Raw genomic sequence first — 15,101 nt, 5'->3', positions numbered from 1 at the left:
CTATAACACCAATTTAGGCAGAACTAAGTGAAATTCATGCTGCCTACTATGGTCATCCGTAACTGATCCAAAGTCCAGTTCATCCCTATTCCATGAAACTGGTTCTGTCTTCTAACTTCCCTGTTTATTTTCCTGGCACCATCACTTCTGAATCATTTATTTTCAATCCTGTAGAGACTTCTTGGATTTTATTTTATTCATTTTTGTTACCTATATTCAATCATTTCCATATTCTATAAGTTTCAGCCTTGTACAGAGCATTCTACTGCAGAAACCTCCTCAGTATCCCCTTTCTCTCTCTCCTTTACCTCCTGCACGTATCTAGTTCCCAAGGCCTGTGAACACTAGCTCTCATATCTTTTCTGTTTCCATTTCCATAGACTGTCTTTGTCTGGGCCCTTGTTCCGCTTCACCTGCCTATTGTAATGGCTTCCTTACCAAATCCCTACCTTCCAGCCCTTCCCCAATCAATTCATATTAAAATGCAAAATCTGACATAATGCGGTAAGTGGAGTCCAAAAATGAATTACATAAAAATCAAGATCACTATTGAGAGATTAATGAAATGATGAGGTTGAGCATGTGCAGCTAGATTGTAGGATTCCAGGCATAAGGCCGTCTGATACAAATCCACTCCAATTCTGGTCTCTGTTTGGAGTCACCTGATGATTGGTATGACCTCAGGCTTAAATAGTGATGAGCATATGGTAGGCAGAATGAGGCCCCACCCCAAATGTCCACATCCTAATGCCCAGAAATGTGAATAGGTTAGGTTACCTCACAAAGGGGAATTAAGGTTGCAGACGGAATAAAGTTTGCTAAGCAGTTGACTTTAAAAAAGAAAGATAACGTCGGATTATCTGGGGGGGCCAATGTAATCACAAAGGGCTTTACAGTAGAAGAGGGAAGCAGAAGAGAGTCAGTCAGAGGAAGATGTGACTAAGGAAAAAAGGCTTAGAGAGATGCAAAGTTGCTGGCTTTGAAGATGGAGGAAGGGGACCTGGAGTCAAGAAATGTAGGCCACCTCTTGAAGCTGGAATAGGCAAGGAAATGGATTCTCGCCTAGAGCCTCCAGGAAGAACACAGCCCTGCCAACACCTTGATTTTAGCCCAGGGAGATCTATGTCAGACTACACATTAGAACTCTCAGGTAGTAAATTTCTGTTGGTTAAGCCACCAAATTTGTGGTAATTTGTTACAATATCGATAGAAATTCAATACAGATTTCTGGGTCTTGTGACAAGCTGGGACTTCCAGAAGGAAAGGAGCATTGAGTCAAGACATCTCACTGTTGATTGACTACCATTTGATTGGCCAGATCCCCATTTCCCTGCTTCCTGGGAGTTTTCTATTTTCACCTTCTCTTCCATTTTCCTCTGACCAGAAATTTAGTCTACCACCTTAGATAAGGACTGGAGTAAGTCACATGACATCCATATCACAAGGGTATATAATGTCTGATAATGTACATTATCACCAGATTTTACTATAAAAAGAGTTGCTAACACTCACCGAGTGTTTACCACGTTAGGCAGGAAATATGCTAAGCATTTTCATATAGATTAACATATTTCATAGAACAGCCTTATGAAGAAGGTACTATTTATCTTAAATCCCAGATTACTCTTCCTTGAATACAGCTATGAGCTGATCATTCCCCTACAAGAATATATTTCAATAGATACACTATTACCTTAAAAAACAAGAAGTAAAACTTTGGCTATCAAGTCCTTCTGTGTTTACGTCCCATACTTCAGTTTCCTTACTGGACGACTCATTATTCTCCAGATATGACTTGTGACTTTCTAAATTCAGGTATGTCTTTATGTTCTCCTTGCCACTTAAAATTTCTCTCCCACAATTTATTCACTCTTGTTAAAATCCTCCCCATCATTCATGGTCCCCTTCGAGTAGTTGCTCCTTTCATGAGGCTTTCTAAAAGCCCTCTTCCATTCTAAAGTTTTGCAATGCTTTGTTTCAATCTCTTCTATGGCAATGATTGCTATTGGCCTTGTATACTTAGCTTTACTATCAGATTTCAGTTCCTTAAGTATTGGTGGCTTTAGAGTTTTCTTTTGCATCGTGCCTTACCGCATTATTTATTCATATATTGCTTTAAAAACTAAGCCCTGCAATGCCTTCTAAGTTTACAAGTCAGGATGCAGAAGATATCACCCTCACTCATCCCAAAGGTGGGAGAGGGAAATTTGCTCCCCTATCTTCACCCCTGCAAAAGTGTTTGCAGATGACAAGGTGCCCAACCTGTGAAGGGAAAAGGAGGTGGAAAGAGATGCATGGAGGGAGAATGTCTCCTCTGGGACTTGGGCAAGTGTAGCATCCATATAGGCAACCACCCGCAGTGAGCCCAAGAACAATAAACTTGGGTGAGTCTAGGAGGCCACTTTGTCAACAACTGTAGTTTCTAGGCAACTGACTCATTGACCCTATATCTTCTACTGCTTTTGAATTTTCAAAGTCTGAAATGAAGCTCTATTTGTTCCACTGATGGCAACCTAAGAGGTACATTTAATTTTCTCTAGATTAGTTAATCTATATATGTCATGTAGAGCTCTAGGTTTGGTATTAAAAAGATTGAATTTCTTTCCATTGATGCAAACTCAGAAAACTACACTCCTGCCCACAAACATCAATATCAATATAAAAACCAGATCAATGCTTTATATAATAATGATTAAAAATGTCAATGGAAATGAGACCAAAAAAAGCCTGAAAAATGAAATGAAAGTATTAATTCAATTACCACTTCTTCATTGACAGTGTTTCTAGGGATGTATCTGTTGTTTTCTTTATCTTCAATAATCGGGGCAGCTTCCTAAACCAGTCCAGCAATGTGTAATTTCTCAAGTAAAACCACGACTCTGAAATCAACATGTAGCCTGACTAGTTTGAATAAACACTACAAACCATACTCTTAATAAGTTTTAAAACACATACACCAACAAATATACTGAACTTTTCTGGCACAGATGAGTCTGTCAGTGCAGAACAGAAATAAAAATGCCAGAATAATAAAATTGCAAAAATACAAAATGCCCAACAGAGCTCTGAAAGCTCATGATTCTCTAGAACACAATAGGAAAATAGCAACTTAAGACAGTTCCTAGCATCCTGTATAAGCATTTATTCAATTAAATGTTATTTAGGGTCCATCCATTGCTCCTGATATACAAACAGCTTTTCCAGGGGACCAAAATGGTTTTAGAGAAAGATTGTAACAACAGTAGTTAAAGCATTCAAAATGCCCTTGTTAGCAAAGTTTGTACCACGACAATGAGTATCTTATTTTCTATCCCCACTAGATTGAAAGTTCCATGAGGGCAAGGATGTGTCTATTCTGCTCTCCGTTGTTTATTAAGTACTGAATCCAAAGCCCGGCACAGACTAAGTCTTCAAAACATGTCTGTTGCATGTCTGAATGAATGTTAGCTGTGTTGGGAGAGGTGAGGTATAGGAAGCAGTAAAGATTTCCCAAAGTAAATCACATTTGTTTTCAAAAGTCCAGAATTAGACATGACTTACCAGAATGTTTCACAACACAGATAGAAATGGGACATGCTATTGCAAAAGGCAAAAATTCTGTTAATGAAATTTGTAAACATTTAGCACCAAGGGCACTTGATGTGAAAATGATTTCACCAGAGTCACTAAGATTATGCCAATATTTACTATGTCCATATCAAAGTCCAGATTGCCTGCTTTATAACCACATGGCACATTAAAGAACAGAGTATGTCATTTACAATTCATTCAAGATAGGATCTAATTATGTGAATCAAAGTGAGTTCAACTGGCGTGAGAATATTAAGCAGTACTCCATGGAATGAAGAATTAATTTGTAATAATCACCTTGCAAATTAACTTCAATATTTGTTATTTCTTGGAAGATGAGAAAATGATTAACATATTTGCTTAGCTTGTAAGCTACAGATCTTCTCTTTGGATAAATAAATGAATTTTTTTTAATCAGAAATATATTTCAAGTAGTTCACTTGAAAGATACATGGTGCAACAGCTTCCTCTACAGGTTATTTTTGTAACAGTGGTTTTACCCTAATATTTTCAATTCTGAACTTTCTTCATTCCCTCCTTTTGGGCTTCCTCCCTTGCTTCTGTCATGCCCAAGGCTGAATGTTCCAGCAAAAATAGTTTCAAAACCATTTTAAGTCTCATATAGTTGACCTAGTTTCCCATTTTTCTGTCATCATTTTGCATTCTAACTAAAGGAGTATATAACACCCATGGATTCTAATGTATTTCTGTGCAAACACAAGCAATTGATTTAATTAAAGCTGTTTAACAGGGAGTAATCTGTAGTGTCCACTTACACTACATTCACATGCACTCACACATTCCCGTAACACACATGAATAAAACCCTTTTTGGTGAAGTGAAAAATCTGAATCTGGAGGGCTAGAAACAAAATATTTCCTTAAATGTTCATCAGAGGTGCTCCATTTGAATATAAGCTCGCTTCGCATGGTTTTGCGTGGTCACAACAAAAGTATCAACAAAAATAACCTCTGCAGTTTTATAGGGAGAGTTTATTAAGCAAAGTTAGCCCTTTTGCATTAAAAAGAAAAAGAAGTTCTTATTAGAGCTATTTTTTTGTGGCTTAAAACACAATAAACTTTGGGAAAAAAGATTCTGTATAATTTCTTACTATTTCTAAAAGAGTTTATTTTATAATCCTTTGGAAGTGATTTTAAAGATCATGAGGATACCGTCTTGTACTAAATTCAGGAATCTTTAATACATATGGTTATTTAAAATCTGTTTGAATATTTCCAGGACAAAACAAAGTCATTTCTTCGAAAAGCTGTTCACTTCAGTTATTAATTAGCCACGACTACAATAAAGTTCTCTCACATTGAACTAAAATCTACCATGAAAATTTTTCCTAGCTCTACCTTAGGAACAACATAAAACAACTCTATTGACATCCTTTTGTTACATCTCTTCACTGGAGGAGGACAACTGTACCCTAAATGCTTGCCCTCTATGCCCTCATCTTCAGTCTCACTGAATACAATTAATGATTAACGGAAATTTTCTGCCTTATTTTGACCTTTTGAAAGTATGACAGTGTCCAACCTGTAAACTAGTCAATAAATTCCAGAAAATGACTACATGTGAAGGTTTTCAGATATGACAGAGGTTCGTTGCAAGTGGCTTTTTATATTCCATTGACTGTTAGCTTTATCAATCCTACTGTCGTGTCCTAGTTTCCAAAATAATGTGAGATTTGAACATGTAAGTTTTTTTCCACCTTCTATGTGATTTTGATGGCATTTGCGTGAATTGGTTTCTTATTACAAAGTGCTGCTTACGAATGTCTTTGTCCCTCAATTCTGACTCCTCTCACCTCAGTAATACACTTTGAGTAGTCCACCTGAAAGACAGACAATGCAACCTTCATCTGCAGGCAATTTTCTCCAGTATCAGACATTTTCACCATTAAATCTAACAAATCCTAAAGAGAAACTTTTTAAAAGCGAGAAAAATAAAAAAAACCTCCCCAGCTTTTATCCAACCACCACCTCCACTCCAAACCATAAAACTAAAATTTCTACCCTGGCTTATGTATATTCACTCTTGGACAGAGCTGAAACTGTTAGAGAGGTGAGGACATTTGGGGGTAAAAGGCGTGACAGCAGTTGCCACCATATCACCCGAGATGGATTTCCCAATATTTAAATCAAGGAGAATAAGTTAAACATTAAAACTACTTACTTCAGAACAGAAACTGGGTCATTTACATACTTCTTACATTTTTTTTTTTGAAAGATATATCATAAAGTGTTGGGAAGTTTCCTAAACTTACTTGTGTAAATTATGAATCAGGGAAGAAAAACCTCAGCTGCCTTCCATGTGTCCACACTATTGTATATGTAACAGGTATGTTGAACAAGTAGGTCTCATCAGCAATAAAGAATTCATCTCCTCCTGTGGGAACTAGTGCTTCCCAACCACTTGAATGGACTTAAGAGTAGGTTCTATGATTTTCCTGTTTGCTCAAATAATAAAAACGTCCTTTTGAACCTTGAAATAACCACCTAATGACAGTCATGGGAATGTCTGGTTTAATAGTCAAAACTTCATAAATTCATTTAAAGTTGAAGCTACTTCCCCAGATCAAGCCTGTTTCAGCCTGTTTCCTATGGTGGCAAAGGGAGACATGTCCACTTTCCTCTCTTCTCTCTGCCTGTTCTCTTCTCCTTCGTCTCACTCTCTGGGCTGCTTTTAGCTCTTGCAAGGTTAACACAGGGAAATGAGAAGCTAGCAGGAGAGGTAAGCAGTAGGAAAAACTAATTCAATGGGCAGCTTGGTGAGATAGTATTGTTTCCTCTGGTTATGGGAGATGTTCAAAGTTGACATTTTCTCTCTGTGGGTTCTTTGGAGATCTCTTTACCAATATCCCTGGGGATCTCTCACATGTAGCTGGCATCTTAAGACTTCTCCTTTGGTCCTCTTATTTCCAAATTGCCTCTGCAACAGAGATGTCCCACTGTTGGCAGCCCACTACCCTCTGGATAGCCCTTTTTGGGGGGTGAGGGGACATTTACATCAGGTCCACAGGCCACAGCACAGCTTCCCACTCACAGCCCTCTCCTTTGTTGCCCTGGGCCAATTAACCAGCCCCTTTCATCATTTAGATTTCTCCTGTCTGAATCAGACACCTGTCCGTTATACCTCAAACTCCAAGGGTCACCTATCAAGGTCTCTGAGTGTTTTCTTTGAAGCTCCTCTCACCATGACTGAGGTTAGGGGAAGCACTCTCCATCGTTCCTCCAAACCCACCACACTGACAAATTTCTCCAAAAAATATTTTGCCTAGTTTCCGTCTTTTCCCTCAGCTGAATCCTAGCCTTTCCTTATGGAGCCTGGAGGTGGGTAATGGGCCAAGGATGGCAACACCATCTCTCACACATCTCCTTCACAGTCCTGCATTAGTGGGGTTCTCTCTTTACTTTGGAATGTAGATACCCTCCATCTATCTTTTGATCTTATTTCTTTCCAGGTATTAGGTGAAACAGACAAAGAAAGAAGGGATAGAACGTCCCATTTTAGCATTATTATCAAGATAGGACCTAAGAGAATGCTTGCCATTTCAATAGGTTCTGACTCACTAGTTGGCATATATCACTTGACTTATCACCTTTCAGTATTAGCTCACTCTCGCTTTTTCTGCTGTTCATTAAAATTTATAGTATGCCATAAAATTCGGATCCATTGTGAGAAAACAGCTAGAAAGGCACCAAATATGAAATTGCATATAGATATTAAGAAAAATGCTACTTTCACCTTACATGAATCATATGGAGGATTCCTTTATACAGACACATTTAGTGTAACATTCATTAAAAAGGAAAAGATACAATTTTTTCTATTTCTGGTTCCCAGGCCGAGATTATGAGAAGGATAAAGTCTGCAAGGAACTCGCCAGTCTCGGAAAAGATGACTTCGCAACTCTGTAAGTATGAGGTATAAACGCATTCTCTTGGCTACTTGACCTTGGATGAAACTACAGGTGAGGTAACTTCAATTCAGCATGGAGGGCTGACCTGATCTCTGTTAAAATCAAGAAGATAGAGCCCCAGCATCAACGTGGGTGGAGATGTCAGGCACATGGAGGATATCCAAGGATTCCAGTTGAACTATCATTATGATGGTCTAAAAATTTGTTACAAGTTTATTAATGAGTTAAAAGAGAATAAGTAAGCATAGTTTTCTAAGGTAAATTAAAACGCAAATAGTACATGCTAGGATTCTGGTAAACAAGACAACACAGTACAGAACAGGTTCATTTGGGGAGACTCAAGAGGAAAGAGAACATGAGGCTGGTTTGATGAAACCTCCAAATTCAATTTCTGCTTTACGAGATTAGTGTACCTAGAACAAAAACTAGCTTTTAAAGTCAACCTCATGTTCTTTAGTTTGTCAAGAAAATGTGTGTAATATTCTTTTAAAAAATTGAACAGATTTCGTATTTTAATATGTACAAATATGAAAATTTCTTTATTCTAAATATACTGACTTATTTTTCCCCTTAGATCGATGGTCCTATACAGCAGAAAATTTCCCAGTGGCACATTTGAACAGATCAGTAATCTTGTGAATGAAGTTGTCTCCTTGACAGAAGCCTGCTGTGCTGAAGGGGCCAACCCTGACTGCTATGACAACAGAGTAGGTTTATGTCGCTGGCCACATCTGTGGTGGCCCATAGAAGGAAGCCCAGATAGGCCTTTATGCCATATCTTGGGGAAGTCTTAGACAGCAAATCCTTCTACTACAGGTTTGGGGGAAATATGAAGCCTATTATTCCTAAAGCCCACATTTATTCTAGCGTAATGAATCAATTTTGCCCATTAGTTCTAAAGGTTCAAATGAGAAAACTGTGGTGTATATTGATTTATGAACTTTTTGAAATAGTTCTAATATATTCTGTATATCTTAACAACCTTCCCCTACCATACCTTTATCATGCCAAGACTGGTACTGACTGCCCCAGAATAATTTAGTGTTGGCCTCAAATTATTTTGGGGTTCAAAAGTTGCCCTAAATACATATAGTAGGTTCTGGGTTTTCTCTCCTAAAGTATATATGCAGAAATTAAAATGCTGAAATGACAGGGTTCAAAATTTAGAAAGTAGTTGAAAAAAGTGAAACCACAGGTGTTTCTAGCAATTTACTAATACCGTCAACAGGCCTGATGCAAAGACATTTAGAAGTATCTTGATAAAGGCCGCTAGGGACAAATGTCTCCCTGCTCCAGCCTGGAGCTGTTAGCCTGCAGAAACAATGTTCCAAAGATTTGACTAGAATACATTCTATACAATGATTATTCTCACCCATTAATTGCTTTATCGGGCTCTTATCTACTTTCTAAGAATTTAATAATCATTTTCTCCCACCATCGACTCCACAAATACCCATTGTTTCAACCTGAACTTCTGCATCACCTTAACAAGCAAACTACCAACCATGCCCAAAATAACAGAACACATTTTTCTTTTATTTCATACATTTGCTGACCCATCCCTTGACCAAAGATAAGCTCCAGGATGGTAGACACAGATCATAAGAGAACAGAGATGGCATTGACATTTCTTGCAAAACACCTTCCTCTTTCTCCTGCTTGTTCAAAGCATTTTTTAAAAATGTGTTGAAACTTTTTCTTTTTAAATCTTTTTATTTGAAAGAAGGTAATAAAAAAGGAAAAACAGGAAAGTTGCTAGGGAGAGAGATGGAAAGACAGGAGATTCAATGAAGAGAGATAAGGATAAAAAGAGAGTTCCTAAGAATTCCTAAGTTCTGAGAGTCTGAGAGAAGATAGGTGTGGGAGAGTATTCAGAGATGTTTACTTTTGGTTTACATAACTAATTCATCATGTTGCTTTCCTTCATCAATAGCAAAGACCTTTAGAAGTTTGGCCTTAAAAAGATGACTAACTTGTAGAATAAGTGTCAGGATGTCAAAGTACTTTTTCCCATGTAAATCCCAAAATAATTTTTCCTATGATGACTATTTCTATTCTATATTTTTATTCCAAATAGCAAATTCTTTCCAAAAAGAACATCTTATTGCTACAATTGCTTTGGTGGTGCCTTTACCATGGGCTTAGTCTGCCCACATGTATTGAGGCAGTAAATTAAGTTGCACCAGGCAGTAAATTTTGAGGCAGTAAATTAAGTTGCACCAGAATAAACTTTGGGCATTGGAAAAAACAGGTCCTCAGGCCTCATCTTTGACATACTGAATCAGAATTTCTGCACTGTGCAGTCCAGGCATTTCCTGTTTTTATACACTCTGTGATTCTGATGCAAAAGCAGGCTCAAGAACCAGTGGGTAAGAGAATGCAAACCAGTGCAGAAGACTAAAGCAGTCAACAATTAAGAGTCTGCTCATTTCATAAAGGGAGCAAAGGAGGGCAGAGGAAGGTCTTCATTCTCAGTGAGGTATTTGCAGCAGAAAACAGGTGGGAGGTCATATTAGATTCACCAGTGGAGCTTTTTCAAATGATGTCCCTCCTCCTCAGAGATGTTAATATCCTTCTGGAGAAACATTGAGGTCGAAAATAAAACCTCTAATGGCTGCAATCAAACACAGTCCAGTTGTCAATGAAGCTTCTATTTTTGTCCTATTGAGTCATTTGTTAGCATAAGACCCTGTACTTTCTATAATTATGCAACTTGTCATGCTGACAAATCATCTGGAGGAGCTTTTGGCATGGACAGTTTGTTACTAAAGAGATTTTTAAAATTTAAGACTAAAATGTTATACTGAATGGAGAACTACAGCCTGGAAACTTGCGTATATATGAGTTTACTTGTTTTTCTTCTCTCATTCTAGACCTCAGCACTGTCTGTTAAGTCCTGTGAAAGTGACTCCCCATTCCCGGTGCACCCAGGAACCGCTGAGTGCTGTACCAAAGAGGGCCTCGAGAGGAAACTCTGTATGGCTGCCCTGAAGCACCAGCCACAAGAATTTCCTACTTATGTAGAGCCACAAAATGACGAAATCTGCGAGGCATTCAGGAAGGATCCCAAGGGATTTGCTGAGCAGTAAGCTGCTTTCATCATAAGTAAAACTTCAGGGCATAAAATATTAGAAACATGTCTAGTCTAACTCCCTACTATCCAAACACCTCTTCTACAGCAACCTGGACAATTGCCAATAACAAGAACTTGACTGTCACCCAAGACAGCCCATCTCTCTGTCAGTGCTGATTGTTGTAAAGGCCAGATGAAATCAACTTTCCTAAACTCCCACCTACTCATCCTAATTCTATTATCTGAAGCAGAATCACTTGGATCCCCTGTCCCCATGACATTTTCAAATATATGACAGCAGCTTTTGTGATTTCCCTTATGCTAGGGATCCTTGCACACTCCATCTGATAGAAATTATTTTGTTGCTGTGCACATTTTAAATAATTCCCATAAAGCGTAAAAAATAGCTTTTTTTATTCCTACAGTACATACCCAGAAACAGTTGTGAACATGATATGTTACACCACATAAGTGAACATATTACTTTGACCTTCTGATTATTTAACATTCACAAGGAGCCAGATTGTATATTGATTATATTAGTCTTGGAAGATCATAAAAAATGAAAAAAATCTATTTATAATAATGCAATATACACACACACAAGTCAAAAGCAATGTCATTCAAACTGGCTTTAGAAGTATGAAATCAGGGTCATGATTTTATAAAAATCAGTTGGCTTGCCTATCCCTGTAAATTTTGGATTTTGCCCAAGATTTCAGAGTCTCTTTTAGGCCCCTAGGGGCTTGTGCTCCTAAAAATTAAACATATTTCAACAATAAGTAAGCCTATACATAGCAATTGTCAAACAGTAAACTGAGATAGATAATGAAAAGTAAATCCATTACATTCGTTTTGATTTGTTCTATCAACATTAATAAGCAGCTACCGTGGCAGTGCACCTGGTAGACACTAAATGAATAAAGGGACAAATGGCCCCTCCTCTCAAGTAATCCACGTGGAAATTTAGGAAAGAACCTATTTTTTAATGAAAATATTGATTAAAAGTGACTAGTTTTATACACCTTTCTCTAAATCTCTAGTGCTTTTTAGATATTAAAATGATAAACTAATGTAACATGCATCCTTTCTCCATCAAAATCCTTATGAAAAAGTAAATTTTGTTTCCCACAAACATTTTGACCAATCCTGGTATTTTCTCCCACAGATTTATATATGAATATTCCATTAATTATGGACAAGCTCCTCTGCCACTTTTAGTTGGTTACACCAAGAGTTATCTCTCTATGGTGGGGTCCTGCTGTACCTCCCCAAGCCCGACAGCGTGCTTTTTGAAAGAGGTAGGTGTCATTTTATTACAGTTATGTTCTAAGTTTTTTCTTCTATTAACGTCATTCCTTTTGAATAATAGTAGAAGTTCAGATTTTGGAATCACTGAAAGTTTCTAAAACGCCTCTTTTGCATTTTTTTAATTGGAAAAATAAACATAACCATCTCTGGGAAAGAAATATCAATAATTTCCTTTAGTCAGAATTCAGTTTTCTAGTCATCAATAAAAAAAAAAATCATGATAAAGTCTCTTTGTGCCATCCTGCACACTGCTTTAAATGGATCTTGACCATCTAATGAGATTCTCATTTATTTTCTAGAGACTCCAGATTAAACATTTATCACTTCTCACCATTATGTCAAATAGAGCCTGTTCACAATATGCTGCTTATGGGAAGGAGAAATCAAGGCTCAGGTAGGGATGAGGCACCATCAGCATGTTTAGCTCTTCGATTCTGTACTATCCATCCATAACATTATCATTCTCTAAGCAAATGTTTGTAATAGAAGGTACAGACTATAGTCTTATGCTCCAATAATCCTCAAAAATATGGCCCGGTTCTTTCTTTTCTCTACACAAAATATGAATGAGGAAAAAGGCTATGTTGTAAAACATGAGATTTGCTTTTAATCAACCTTTTCTATATACTCATATGGGAAAACTGGTAGACCACTAGAAATTATTTCCTCAATAATCATTTTACCCTATATTACAAAGACAAAAGCAAAAACAAATCTTTTTTTGTTCATCACCTCTTATTTGCTTTGTCCATTTTTTTCTTGGGATGAAACTTCCTGAATTCTTTGTTACAGGAAGCTTTTTGCTATATAGTATATATCTCTTAAGCCTTGTGAATTTATTCTAATTACTTAGCTACCTTATTTGTAACCTTCACTTTGATGTATGGTTACTGTTAACTCTGTATTTTACTTTTGACAGTTTCTAAGTTTATACTTCTCTCATGTCTCCTCAGACATTTAGATTTGCTAGCTTTATTTTTTCAGTATTTACAGTCTCTTTAATTCCTTTTACTCTGACCCACCAGCTTTTTTCCTCTAAAGGTAGTGAAAGAATCTATTTCATGCTGGCACCAGATATTAAAGTTCCCTAATGAGAACAGAAACTGCTTTCATGAGTCCTTTAAAAATAATCTTCCATTATAACTACTCAAATACTAAATGGCATTTTCTGTAGCCCTTCCATTTAGTTTTCCTTTTGCATTAAGAGAGTGTGTTTGGCAAGTAGAACATAGGAATTTATAATACATATATATATATATCTTACAGGTGGCTTTATATCTTAATTATTAATTTATACTTGCATTAGTGTCTAGGAATTTACTCCAAAGAGACAGCATTGAGTGTGAACAAAGATTTAGCTAAAAATATTGTTTTTTAAAAATATGAAAAAGTTAGAGACTTCCTAAATGTCCCTAGAATAGAGCACATGTAAATCAATTATGGTATATCCACATGAGAGAATGCCATTGTCGGGGGAAGAGAGAGAATCTCCCTCTGCCCTTTTCCTTAAGGTTCTTCTGGCTGGCCAAATAATTAACAAGACAGGTTAGCAAGAGAAAATAATACCAAGTTTAAAAACATGTATACATGGGAGAAACTCAGAAATGAGCAACTCGTCCCTCTGTCTAAGCTGCTTGCTTAAGTATTGCAGCTAAAGGCGAGGAGTGTGTTGGGGGTGGGTAGTGGCCTGGGACTTCAGAGGGCAGGAGGACAATTCTTTTCAGGGTCATCTATAGATAATGTGGTCAGGGAGAGATAGAGTTTTTTGATAAAAGGGGCTTGGTGCCCTTCCCATTGTAACATCTATTTTACATTGTCATTACAGCCATCATGATAGAAGATCTGTTCCAGGAAGGAGCCACCATGTCAAATTCTTTAGGCAGTTAGTGGGGGAGGTCAAATGTTCTTATTGTCTTCAGCTCGAAATAATCCGCATACCAGAGTGGTGCTTCCTGGGGCAGCTTGCCCTGAGCACCATCACCATGCAATTTGTTATAATTATATTGTAAAAGAGTATTTAATGAAAACTATAAAACATTATTAAAAGAAATCAAAGAAGACATAAATAGAAAGACATTTCGTGCTCATGGATTGGAAGAATTAATATTGTTAAAATGTCCATACTATCCAAAGCAATCTACAGATTCAATGCAGTCTCTATCAATATCTCAATGGTATTTTTTTGCAGAAATAGAAAAAAACATCCTAAAATTCATACAGAATGTTAAGGGACTCTGTATGGCCAAAACAATCTTGAAAAGGAACAAAGTTGGAGGCCTTGCACTTCCCAATTTCAAAACACACTGCAAAACAACAGGCATCAAGACAGTGTAGCACCACCATAAAAAGATATAGACCTATGGAACAGAATAGAAAGCTCAGAAATAAACCCTCATGTATTTGGCCAAAAGATTTTTAACAAGAGTGCCAAGACTACACAATAGGGGAAGGATTGTCTCTTCAACAAACGGTGCTGGGAAAATTGGATATCTATTTGCAAAAGAATGAAGTTGAGCCCTTACCTTATACCATATTAATTAATTCAAAATGGATTAAAGACCTAAACATAAGGTCTAAAATTATAAAACTCCTAGAAGAAAATATAGGGGAAAAGCTTCAGGATACTGGACTTGGCAAAGATTTCTTAGAAATGACATCAAAGCATAGGCAACAAAAGAAAAAATAGACAAAGGGAACTACATCAAACAAATTTTGGTGCATTAAAGGAAACAATCAACTGAGTGAAAAGGCAACCCACAGAATGGGATAAAATATTTGCAAGTCGTATATCTAATAAGGGTTTAATATCCAGAATGGATAAGGAACTTCTACAACTCAACAACAAAAAATAACTCGATTAAAAAGAATTGAATAGACAATTCTCCAAAAAAGACAAATAAATAGCCAACAAGCATATGAAAAGATGTTCAACATCACTAATCACAAGAAAAATGCAAATCAAAGCCACAATGAGATATCATCCCACACTACCAAAAAAACAGTAAATAATGAGTGTTGGCAAGGATGTGGAGAAATTGGAATCCTTGTGCATTGTTGATGGGAATGCAAAATGGTGCAGCCATTATGGAAAACAGTATGGAGGTTCCTCAAAAATTTAAAAATAGACTCACCACATGTTCCAGCAATCCCACTTCTGCATATATATCCAGAGGAATTCAAAGTAAGATCTCAAAGAGATATTTGCACACTCGTGTTAAT

The 15,101-nt window shown here is 37.0% G+C and overlaps 1 protein-coding gene across 1 annotated transcript in view; it reads left to right on the top strand.

Moving 5' to 3' along the window:
* The window catches only part of GC (GC vitamin D binding protein), a 32,406-nt gene that overhangs the window by 4,234 nt on the left and 13,071 nt on the right, over positions 1-15,101 (top strand). The window contains exons 2-6 of the mRNA XM_004419158.3: positions 7,423-7,492; positions 8,073-8,205; positions 10,372-10,583; positions 11,740-11,872; positions 12,182-12,276. Coding sequence (XP_004419215.1) covers positions 7,423-7,492; positions 8,073-8,205; positions 10,372-10,583; positions 11,740-11,872; positions 12,182-12,276 — 643 coding nt within the window. The remainder of the gene's footprint in view (positions 1-7,422; positions 7,493-8,072; positions 8,206-10,371; positions 10,584-11,739; positions 11,873-12,181; positions 12,277-15,101) is intronic.

Source organism: Ceratotherium simum, chromosome 8 (assembly GCF_057802395.1).
Source record: "Ceratotherium simum simum isolate JZ-2026a chromosome 8, ASM5780239v1, whole genome shotgun sequence".
NCBI classification, from domain to species: domain Eukaryota; kingdom Metazoa; phylum Chordata; class Mammalia; order Perissodactyla; family Rhinocerotidae; genus Ceratotherium; species Ceratotherium simum.
The sequence above is the reverse complement of the archived record's forward strand: the minus strand, read 5'-3'. Positions and strand labels throughout refer to the sequence as shown.